We start from the raw sequence: 12,012 nt of genomic DNA on the forward strand, positions 1-12,012 counted from the left end.
GTTTCAGGGCTATAACTAGGGGTCGAACATGTCACTTAGCGCTTCAATTGAGGAATTTAAGCCACAGCTCTGAGTAGGGGGCACTGCAGAGCCATGATGCCCCAGGAGGAGCTCCAGGGAAATTGTGTCACTCAGTTTTGTTCCTTTAGCTCAGAGAGAGAGAGTGCTGTGTGCCCCACTCTAGGATAGAGCTGCTCGATCCCGCAGGACACCAGCTGTACTTGGCAGAGTAGTGTCAGGAGTGTGCTATTACATCACCTTCCCCAACCCCCTTCTCAGATCACAGGGACAGCCACAGGGAGCATTTCTGCCCAGCTACCCCCGGGAAGGGACAACTTCTCGCTCACTCCTCCACACCCCTACAGTGGCCACTCATAATCTGGGCTGCAGCAACTGAAGCTGCTTCTCTGATGCATCATGGCTCTAGGAGTCAGAACAGTGCCTGTGAGCCAGCAGAAAACCCAAGGTTCATAGGGCCACAGGGTTACATTTATTCCTCTGTCCTAGCATGTGGGGTCCAGAGCACCTTGTGTTACCCTAGGTTTTGTGACCAGTTCTGGTTCCAAGCCTCGGGCTGGATGACCTTGGAATGATACCCTCCCTCCCTCCCTCCCCAGTCCTATAGCAGGAACCCCAGAGTACAAGAATAACTCACAATTGTGTAACACTGTGCTGGGCTATAAAACCTAAATGAAGACCAGCAGCCCCTGGGAGGTAGGCGGTGTTATCTCCATTTTACACACAAGGAACTGAGACAGAGAGGTGAGAGTGTCTTGCTCAAGGGCAGAGTTAGGAACAGAACCCCAATCTCCTACTGCCTAGCTGGGTGTGCTACCCATGAGATAATTCTCCCTCCATGGACAGCAGCCTTGGGTAGCATGGTGATGAAGCTATCAGGGCTATGTGCTCAGTAGAAAGGAGATTCCAGGAGTCAACTCTCACAATCAGGTCTCTTTCTTTTCTGCTGTTTGTTGGTAGCTTATCCTGTCAAGTGTCTGCTGCTCAGTGCCCAGGGCCCCTGCACAGACTGGACCACTCGCTGGTACTTTGTAACTGCTGTTGGCAAGTGCAACCGGTTCTGGTATGGTGGTTGCCATGGTAATACAAACAACTTTGCCTCAGAGGAGGAATGCATGAGGGCCTGCCAAGGCTCCATGGGAACAAGCAGTGTGGGACACCAGCACCACAGGGGGACTTTGCACATCCACTCTGGCTCCCATCCACGAGAGGGAGAAGCCCAAGGACACCCGCAGCCATCTGCAAGAGGAACTGAGAGTCATAGCCGAGGAGAAGGAACACGAGGGTCCTTCCACGTTGCCCAACCTGGGCCTGATAGCCATACAGCATGGCAGGGCACAGGGCTGCACCACAGGGAGAATGGCTGGAGAAGGACCATGAATGTGGATATACTGCCAGAGTCTTCACAGAGGAGTGGCACATTGGTTAGCCAGCGCTTGGGCTCTCATCACTCTGCAGCTCATGGGGAAAGGAGGACGGACCAATCAAGCGAGCTGCATGGGAGAGGGGAAACAATGGTGTCTGGGCACTCGGAGAGGCAGCTAACTGTCAATGGGCAGGTGGTGCAGCATGAACATGAGCAGTGGCGGAGTCCCTCTGGAGCAGACACTCCTGGGGAGGATGGACTTGGGCATCGAACCTCACCAGGTTCCACCTTGCAGCGAAGCTTGTACAGGTGACGCTTTTATACTACCCCACTGTGATACCGAAGCACCGAGTGCCATCTTCTACAGGGGGAAATGTTTTCCAATCCACAACTAACTCACTCTCCTGAAATGTCCCACTACAGATTATTTACAATAGTGTCCCTGTGGAAAGCCAGCTGTCCATGCGATGGGGATGTCTAATACCCACTTTACCTCTTCTGCGGCCCAGTCCTGCACATCTCATACAGCCATTGACTTGAGTGGAAGTATTGGGTGTGTAAGGAATGCAGGATTTGGCTCTTAATCTCCATCCTTTATATCTAGTGGGCACTTTACAGGTATCGTTGTTGGCCAGCTCTGGCTCCCATTTAAAACAACAGGAGTTGTGCTTACTTACACTAGGGTTAAATTTGGCCCTGTATGTGATTTCAAGACTTTATTTTGGCATGGTAAAGGATCAGCAGTAGGTTAATACTAGAGATGAATCCAGATCCAGCTGATGAACACCTGATGATGATGATCAAAGGCATTTGGATTTCAGGATTTGGTTCAATTGTAAGTCTAGAGAAAACACTAGCTTGGTGTCTCCGGGGACCTGGATTCAGATTTGTTTTAGTTCTCCCAGACTAAGGGGTTTTAATGGTCTCTGCCTCTACCTCATCAATTGACTGTCCACAGCATTCAACTTGTCAAGATTCGTCTTCTCCCCCCTAGGAGAGGTCTAGCCCTGGATTGCTGAGTGCAGGCTCTCAAGCCTCTAGTTTCTAACAGAGCTATATATAACAGACCTCTGGGTTACCTTAGCTCACTATTGTGCAACTCCCATCCTGTCCTGAAGGGCTACCTTACAGGTATGTCTACACTGGAGCTAGAGGCATGATTTCCAATTTGGGTAGACATACCTGCATTAGCTCTGGTTGAGCCAGTGTGCTAAGAATAGAAGAGTAGAAAACATCAGTGAGAGGGCATAGCTGTCCGAGGATCATACATGGGCGGCGAGTCCCTCCTGCCACTGTGGCTACACTTCTCTGTTTAGCACACACACTCAATCAGAACTAACGTGGGTATATCTACTGAAGCTGGAGATTACGCCTCCAGCTTCAGTGTAGATATACCCTTAGAGAAACCAGAGAAAGGGTGGGCGAACAAGAGGTGGACACAGGGAGTGAAATCATCTCTATGTCTGTCAGAGTCATCCTGGAAGGAGCTGAGTCCTCTGTAGTGGAGGCAGCCTTGGGACAGACCATTCATCTTCTCTGCAAGGCTGGTTCTTCTCCCTTCCCCAGAATTGAGTGGCAGAAAGATGGGACGCCACTATCATCTGACAGGTAAGTCTGGTCCCATGTTGCAATTCCTGTTCCAACATCACCATCCCCTCCCCCTCCCCCTCCCCCTCCCCCATTACAATTTGCAGAATCTTTTTTCTAGAACATTCTCAAAAAACAAAATCACTAGGTAAACTGGAAAAGCCTCTCCTAACTGAACCCCACTACTAAGTGATACCAGAAAGGCCTAGGCATAGCAATAACAAATAGGCTGTTAATTGTTCGATGTGGTGCAGCTGAACACTTACATATTATCAGGTAGAAAAGGATTATCACATTGCCAACTTTCAGCAACAACACCCAATTCACAAGTGGTTACACAAGTGAGTTTTGAGTGCAAAGTCCTTTTCAGTGTTGTTGGAAGACGGTAGAATTGCCCAGGAAGTGCATCAATAGCCAACCATGTATACCTTGGAGTGCCTCAATGCTGTCAGATTGCGGCTCATCCCATTTAAAATTTAACCATTTAGAGAAACCCTTCTTAAATCTCAGCTTTACAGGGTTTTCTGGGAGCTCTCCTGCGGTAGTTTGTTGCCCAGTAGTCACTTTCTATTGTAAAAACTAAGGTGGCAATATTGAACAGTTCCCAGTCTTGTTTTACAGTGAAGCGCCACACACTATGGCTGAAAGGGCAGCTCGGCACTTCAGGGGAGGGGACAATTTAAAACAGTCACTGTCTCTCCCCCCTCCTCTTTGTTTCCCCATCTCAGCTTCCTCTTTTGACCTCTGTCTCCCCTCCTCTCACCCATTCAATAGCCTGGGGAGTTTTGTATTCCAGTGATGAGGATTCAGCCATTCACCACAGGGGGGTCATTGCAGTTGTGACATAAACAGGCCCAATTGGCCCATCAGAATGTGGCTTTGGACAATTGGCATTGACAGCCAGGTTCTCGTACGTAACTGCATGTGTTCCATCTGTAGGCATGCCTACCAGTCTGACAGTTCCTTGGTGATAAGCCGTGTCAGAGCTGAGGATGCTGGGATGTACACATGCATAACTTCAAATGGAAAGATGGAGAGCAGACAGATTCAGCTAAGGATCAAAGGTGACTTATCTTCCATTTAAAACCAGAATAGTAATTCTTTTCTGTCCCTTTTTAAGAGTCATTGGTAACAGGAACAATTAAAGTCCGTTGCAGAGGCAACTTGTAATGGAACTTCGAGTAGACGCTGCTGTGTATTCTGCTTAGGTATGTGCACGTCCAGTGCACTGGCACTGGAGAACTTTGCCTAGCAATACTCCTAGGAACTGCACTCGCCCCCTGCTGTTTTAGCCCCTCTTCTCACCATATAAGGGCAGCACCATCCCAACCCCCTCAGTTTCTTCTCATGACCCGTGGCTAGATTTGGAGCTCCATCATCACTTGATAATTGCCTGTTCCGTTCATTCCCTCTGAAGCACCTGGCATTGGCCACTGCTGGAAGACAGGCTACTGGGCTAGATGGACCATTGGTCTGACCCAGTATGGCCACTCTTATGTTCTTATGTTGTGTTTTTCACCTTGCACTCTTGGTCTTGGTCTGAGAGACTTTTTCTTGTATGTAGTAGTTAGTAGTACCTTAAGTTAAGTTTAGTAATAATAATTGGAGTAGTTGGCTGCCCTCACCAGGGTTCAAGCATTGTCCATCGTGTGGGAGGGCCATTTTATAGATGATTTTAAAGAATATCAGGACTTCCCGAGGCGTGTGGCCACTACCCTGGGTATCCAGGCAGAATTTCTGCAGGAGAATACGTATAAGCTGCTGAATATTCTCCTGTCATCAGCTCCAGGGAGAGTAAGCATCCCAATAAACAAGGGTCTTCTGAAGCCTGCAAATGCACTCTGTTGCCTCCCACAGTGAAGCATTTGGAGAAGCAGGACTTTATTCCTATGCAGGATTCTGAGGGTTTCCACTCCCTCCTGCCCCCTAACTCTCTGGTGGTAACTGAAGCGAATGACAGTGCACGGTAGGGGAGGTATAAGTCTATCCCTAAGAACAAAGAGTCCAAGAGGATGGACGATTTATCTCCCCTCTTCCCTGCAAATGCGCATCGCGGACTAGCAGGCGTTGCTCTCTAAATATGACTTTGTCAATTGGTTGTCCGTGTCTGTGTTCAAGGACAAGTTGCCAGAACCTTCCAGGGAAGAGTTTATGGTACTCATCATGGAAGGCCGTATAGTGGCCATGACCTTGTTGCAGTCAGCTCTGGATGTGGTAGATGCTATGACCAGAATTATGGCATCAGCTGTGACTACGAGGGCCTCAGGGCTGCAGAATTCAGTCATTGAGCCCGATGTGCAGCAGACCATTGAGGAATTACCATTTGATGGACGGGTTTTGTTTTCAGAAAAAACTGACTGCGCTCTTTTAAAGGCTCCTGAGCTACTTTACATTCTTTGGGAGCTTGTACTCTTGCCATGAAGAGATGACACTGTAGCGGGCAGCAGCAGCAATACCACCCACAGCATTTTTTCAGACAATCCTTCCTTCGTTTAAGGCAGCAGGGCTATTCCCAGAAGGGTCGTAGAATCCTCTGGTTCTGGGTTTAACCAGATGGTTCCCCTTGCGCTGCACCCCTGCCCCGGCATCCAGCAAGCACCCATTTTGGCTCCTATGTCCAGGACAGCAATCTAGTGGTGTCCTCTTCTTCCCCATCCCTTCTGTTTGGGACAGGCTGGTGCATTTTTACGGTGCTTGGGACTCGATTACTGTAGAGAACTGGGTCAAAAGCACTGTCAGATTGTTATGCCATCCAGTTCTTCCCCATCCATGTTTCCCCTCCCCTCTCCCAAGATACTGCTCCTTGAGCAGGTTCAGTATCTAATGGCTCTCGGGGCCATAGAGGAGGTTCCTTTGCAGCATCGGGGGCAGGGCTCTACTCACAGAATTTCCTGGATCCCAAGCCTAAGGGAGGGGTGAGACCTATCCTCGACCTCTGTGACCTCAACAAATACAAAGCTGGCTTATATGCAGAATATCTTGGAGTACATGTTACACCTTCAATCTTAAGGTCTGGCACTTATTTCATTGAGAGTCCACCTGGCAGCAATTCCGGCATTTCATCCACCCATCCATGGGAAGTCAGTGTTTTCAAACTCCATGGCAGTGAGGTTCTTGAAAGCAGTCACTCATCTCCATCTGCTGGTTAAAGAGCCAATTCCTTTGTGGGACCTTAATACTGTCTTAGGGTACGTCTATACTTACCCGCTGGTTCGGCGGCAAGCAATCGATCTTCTGGGATCGATTTATCACGTCTTGTCTAGATGCGATAAATCGATCCCGGAAGTGCTCGCCGTTGACACCAGTAATCCTGCTCCGCAAGAGGAGTAGGCGGAGTCGACGGGGGAGCCTGCCTGCCGCGTGTGGACCCGCGATAAGTACCTTTAAGTTCGAACTAAGATACTTCGACGTCAGCTATGTTATTCACGTAGCTGAAGTTGCGTATCTTAGTTCGAACTGGGGGCTTAGTGTGGACCAGCCCTTTGAGACTTTTATAGGGCCTCCATTCGAATCTCCAAGCCCCACCTCTTAGGAGTACTGCTTGCAAGTCACCTGAGTAGAATGCACAGCTGCATGTGCTCCAAGAAAAGAAAAGAAAAAAAAAAAAAGGTTACCTACCTGTAACATTGTTCTTGGAGGTGTGATGCAGATATGTATTATATGCCCCACCCTTTGTTCCCTCTGCATTGGAGTCTGTACTTCTGATGTTCAGTGCAAAAGAACAGAGGGGGTTGGGACAGTGCTGCCCTTATATGGCCTGGGGATAGGGTATGGCTGCAGGGTGTGTGCCCCACCCCTACAGGTACTACTAGGCAAAATTCTCTGGCTCCAGCGCACTGGGTGTGTGCACACATCTAATTAGAATACATAGCTGTAACATGTCTATAAGAACAACAATTACAGGTAGGTAGCAGTTTTTTTTCTCCACTGCAGTGTCTTGCTACCTTCTTCCATGGCAGTGGCCACAACCTGCTGAGAGCTAGCCATAATCCCAGCAATATGTTTCCTCAGCACAGTGACTGCTGAGTGTTAGCCCTGACACCAGCAGTGAGAAATGCTGCAGTGCCAGTCATAACTGGAGCAGTGACTTGCCCAATGCCAGTCACAGCTCCAGCTGGACAAGCTGCCTCAGTACATTTTCATCCTGGAGGGCCATCTTCTCTCCCCTAACATTTTATTGGGTGCAGAGGGCTCTAAAGGAGGGGAATCCTGCAGGCCTTGGTCTGAAATCACTGTCATGGCTGCCTGTCCTACACCACGTCATGTTATATGCTCTGCTGGGACAGACAACTCCACTGGGATATGCTGGAGTTTTGCCCAGAATGAGCCTCCTGGATAGTTAATTATTTACTATGCTTTTTTTAAAAAGTGCATTATAAAAAAAAATGACTATTTTAATAAAAGAAGGCTAAGCAGCCTCCTCTGACCTCTCCAGAGTGTGCCCTCATGCCTCTGCAGGGGGATGGGAAATATCTGGCTTCTCTCTGCCATTCTTTTGTGGTAATGGCAAAAGGCTTCTGTACCTAAGAGATACTGCTGCATGCCCATTGATGGAGGAAAGGAAGGAGTCTAATATCCACTGCCTGCATGGTTGTAGCTCCCATTAATAGGAATCGCAGGCTTACAGCACTCATCAATCAGAGAACAGATGCTTTAACTCTCCCAAGTTCACAGCAACTCTACGCAAGGGGTCACAGTATATGGATCGTATTATTCATGTATAGCATTTTATTTTGAATAGAGGACCGTGGATCTCCTCTGACAGAGGGTATTAGAGGTCGGCTCCTTCATGGTTTGAATCACCAACACAGAGATCTCACCAGAGGAGTTAATACTGTACAGTCACCTGGTTCCTCTGTACACCAGCCGCTCATGTACAGGTAAGGCCAGCAACCATCCTCTGGCATGCCCAAGTGACATCCACCTGGTATCCATATGGGGAAGATCAGGGTGAGAGGTGCCTTCTTGCTTTGGGGGGCAATGGGAGGTGGTGGTTAGGTGTGTTGGATGGGTGGAAGTGGAGTTTAGCAAAGGTCCCAGTCACACTACTATGAGAGCGACAAACTGTTCCATTCATAACAACCATGTTCCTAGCTGGGCGATACGTGGTGGCTGGCAGTAGAGAAGGGTTTAAATGACAGAACACTTGGAGCTGTGCTGGCTAACAACTGAATTCATTGCCATAAGAAAAGAAAACAAAACAGGACTATTTCAAACAAGCACAAACTAGACCCATTGAATAAAAAAGCCCAGCACCACAGCTCCAACACAGTCCCACTCGTCTAGAGTCTTGTAAAAACAAACTGTCTTGTGATCCTTCTAGTCCTGCCTAGTTCCCAATGGCTGAGCTGGGCATTAGGCAAGAACAACTGCTTACGCGGTACTTGGATACACTTGGGTCCTGCTGTAAATAGAGAAGGGGGAAAACTTTTTATTCACCTTACCCACACAATTTTGGTGACTCAGATAAAATGGGACCAGTACGTGAGCTTTCCCTGCTTTCAAGTTTGCAGATCCAAACCCCAGTCTCTGAGGTCTGCTAAACCCTATAAAACCCTCAGCCCAACTCTGGCTGCAAGCAGGAGACAGAAGGTGAAGGTGTTAAACTTTTCTGAAGCTCAAGAAGGATTTGGTTTGAATTTTGAGTAAAGGATGGGGTTGGTGTTTTCCCTTTACTCTAGCCTAGTTTGTCCATCCCAATAGAATAAAACAGGGCTGATTTAGTCCCATCTGAAATGATGTTTGGCTGCATCACCTGATCTTTATGCAGACTGAAGAGACAAATATGTTACTGTCACAGGACCCCAGACAGTACAGCAGAGTAGGGCTTGATGCAGACATTTCCTAGGAGATGAGGTTCTATGGCTGGTGCGATGTAGAACTGGTTATAGAGTGTAATAATTATTCCTGTCTGCCTTTAAATCTATGAATGTATTCAGTTGTGTGTGGTGGGCAGGCACTTGAGGGTGAAGCTCGTTTAGTTCCCTGATCAGCAGTGCCTAACATCACTCAGAGTGACCTCTTGAGCTGACTAAAGCCTTATTAAAGCTGACATTTTCTAGGCCGACAGCCAAAGGAATGCTTAGGAGGATGTGTCTGTAGTCTCCCAAGCTTTAATATAGAGACAATCCATTTCAGCAAGTCACACTCAGCCTCAGTTTAACCAGGAGCCAGCTACTTTTTCAAGGGGGGGGAGGGGGTTGGGAGCATCAAGATTCTGAGGAGAATGCAGAGGTCCTCATTCCCTCCCCAGGGGGACAAACAAAACATGTAATACAACAAAGCTGGATTGATTTGCAAATACTGAACTAGGCAGTCGCTGTATCTCTCTGCTTGTGGGGGTCTGTATTGCAGATTAATAATGGATAAGAATGATCCTTCGGTGGTGGATGCCAACATTGGGGAGCGAGTCAGACTGCCCTGCGGAGTAGAAGCCTCACCTGCTTTAACCATTGAGTGGCAGAAGGATGGGCAGCCTGTCTCCTCTTCCAGGTGAGTTCATGTGGCTGTGTTGTCATCACGGCAGCCCTTGTGCGTGCCAACGCTGGGGCTCCTGGCGGATGATGCATTCTCTACCCGAGAGAATCAAGGCCCTAATGATGGAGGCAGGGCTTGCACTGGTTTATAACGATTATGCCATCCAATCAGGGAATAGAAACAATACCATGTGATTTTAGGTGGCATGGCCCACAGTTTAAACTGTGAACATCATTCTCAAGTGAACAGCTGTGGTGAATAATTCACCAGTGATCCTGAGGCTGAAATTTATTCATTACCACATGTTGTCATTTGATCAACCAAATTAGTAAAAAAACAAAAACAAAAAAAATCACATTCTGTGGAGAATTCATAGAGAAAGGGGATAAATTCACCTGGTAAGTACAAGGTATTAGAACATTTAAGGGGAACATCAAGAGTTACTGGAGTCACCTTGTAGTAGCTGTCCCCCAGAGGGTGGATCTGAGCATTCTCTGAAGATCACAGCACTAGGATATATTTTTGTGTAGTGGCTGAGGGATTTGATGGCACAGTTCCCCTTATTGCTAATTGGTGTCACAGCCCACTTAAATCTTTGTGTTGCTGCTGAATGTTTGCCCAGAGGATGTCAGCAGAAAAGTTGCTTAAGACCTCACCTGCAGAGCTGCTGCTAACACCATGACTGCACACTCCCTCTCCCTTCCCAAAACTCAGGGGAATTTGTGGCTTTTGTCCCCAGGCACAGGCAGCAGTCAGATGGTGCCCTGGTGATCAGTCGTGTTGGCTCTGAAGATGCTGGCTTCTTCACCTGCATCGCTTCGAACGGCCGTGACCAGGATCAACGGCAGGTCCAGCTTCGGACTCTAGGTATCAAAAGGAAGAAAGGGCCCCACTCTATTTTTAGATTATTAAAAGAAGGGAGTGGGAAAGAGCGTAGAGTGCCCCAGCTGAAGTCATGGATTTGGCCTCTATAGACCCTACCATGTGTTAGTCATGTCACATTCAGGACTAGGCTAGGAGAAAGGGGTAGTTATGACTGCTTCCCCAATGGCCATAAAGTCCATATGTGACTAGAGTAGCTGTAGCTATGGTGTGTAATGATGCTGCCGCCGAGTTCTGAGAAGAGCTGCTGACTGTAGGTTCACAGCTGTACCCTAGTGGTTCATTGAAAGGATGGTAGTGTGAACAAGATTTCAGCAGGGGTGCAAAAGAGAAATCAAGGGGATTCCCCTTCTCCACCCCGTCCCACAGGCTAGTGCCCAGCCGGAGGAACAAAGCTGGCTGAGGGCTCAGGAGCCTGCCCAAGTGTTGGTTGAGCATTTAGAGGCACAGTGGAAAGACTTTTCTTATGAAGGAATGATCCTATCATCAGTGACAGTATAGAAGGGTCTTCCTGCTATTGATGATCTTCCCCCTGCCCAGGAGAGCTGAGAATCACTGGTCTGCTGCCAAGCCTCACTGTGTCTGAGGGAGAAAATGCCCAGCTCCAGTGCATGGTGGTAGGCAACAATGTGAATGTAAGATGGTCAAGGTGAGCAGTACAACCCTTGGTAACAGTATTTCCTGTCCCTCTTTCCTCCCTGAACAGTGTCATTTATCCCCCACTCTAGGCAGGGTCCAGAACCTACATGAAATATTAACACAGGGCAGCCAACCAGGCTCTCAGAGCCTCCTGCAATATCTCATACCCCTGTGATTAATCCTTCCCCAAAAGCAGGACAGGACAGGAGCATCCTACAACACATCCGGGCTCTGGTGAGCCATGGAAGAAAGCAGATTCTAGAGCTAAGGACCCCTTGCAGAGAAGCTCAGATCCTGGCTAGACTGGAAGATGCTATGATGGATAATAGTGACGTTTACCTCAGCAAAAAGTAGAGGCTGAAGAATTGAGAGAGAGCTTTTGTCAGACCCTTTAACACTTTAAGGTCCAGCAAGTCTCCTAGATACACTGGAAGGAGCCATTCCATGCCCCATCTTCCTCCATTCGTGCCCCCTCACCCATGCTAATTGTGGGCAGGGAAGAATTAAAGATCAATTAAAATGGGAAAAACATTCCCCCACACACACGTTTTTTCCCCCTACTTTACGAAGTGTATTTGATAAAATAAATGTTTGTGTATTTTTTCTGCTTAAAAACCAGTATCATTGTGCTGGCGTTCTTGGTGGAGGACCCAGAGAAGTGGCTTGGAAATGATCTTGGTCCTTAATTGAAGGGACAGCTGTTGAATCTATAACAAAGATTTTCTTCCATGCGCGTTAGGTATTTGAATTAACAAGAAACACAGGGCTAAAGTCTGAATAAAACTCACCTTTTTCAGCGAATCAGGTTTCATTTAGTTTGTAACTGAGTTCATAACTACTATTCTCCACTCCTGTATAGCATATTCCAGGAGAAACAGCTTAGCCAATATCTGACTTTCTACTATAGAAAACGAGCAGAGTCTTTTGGATCTTCTTGACCATTCTTCCACCACCTTTAATGCCAGCTGCCTGGGTCTCATGGTTAGAAGGGGCCTTGAGGAGAGTATGATAGCGAGCAGCAAGTAGCACAGCTGATCACCGCT

At 47.9% G+C, this 12,012-nt stretch overlaps 1 protein-coding gene across 2 annotated transcripts in view; it reads left to right on the plus strand.

Moving 5' to 3' along the window:
• The window catches only part of PAPLN (papilin, proteoglycan like sulfated glycoprotein), a 66,927-nt gene that overhangs the window by 49,016 nt on the left and 5,899 nt on the right, over positions 1 to 12,012 (plus strand). For both annotated transcript variants that reach the window (XM_054027331.1, XM_054027332.1), the window contains 7 exons: positions 979 to 1,693; positions 2,855 to 2,992; positions 3,911 to 4,035; positions 7,713 to 7,851; positions 9,326 to 9,463; positions 10,188 to 10,315; positions 10,871 to 10,979. In XM_054027331.1, the coding sequence (XP_053883306.1) occupies positions 979 to 1,693; positions 2,855 to 2,992; positions 3,911 to 4,035; positions 7,713 to 7,851; positions 9,326 to 9,463; positions 10,188 to 10,315; positions 10,871 to 10,979 (1,492 nt within the window). The remainder of the gene's footprint in view (positions 1 to 978; positions 1,694 to 2,854; positions 2,993 to 3,910; positions 4,036 to 7,712; positions 7,852 to 9,325; positions 9,464 to 10,187; positions 10,316 to 10,870; positions 10,980 to 12,012) is intronic.

The sequence above is a fragment of the Malaclemys terrapin genome, chromosome 4 (assembly GCF_027887155.1).
Source record: "Malaclemys terrapin pileata isolate rMalTer1 chromosome 4, rMalTer1.hap1, whole genome shotgun sequence".
NCBI lineage: Eukaryota > Metazoa > Chordata > Testudines > Emydidae > Malaclemys > Malaclemys terrapin.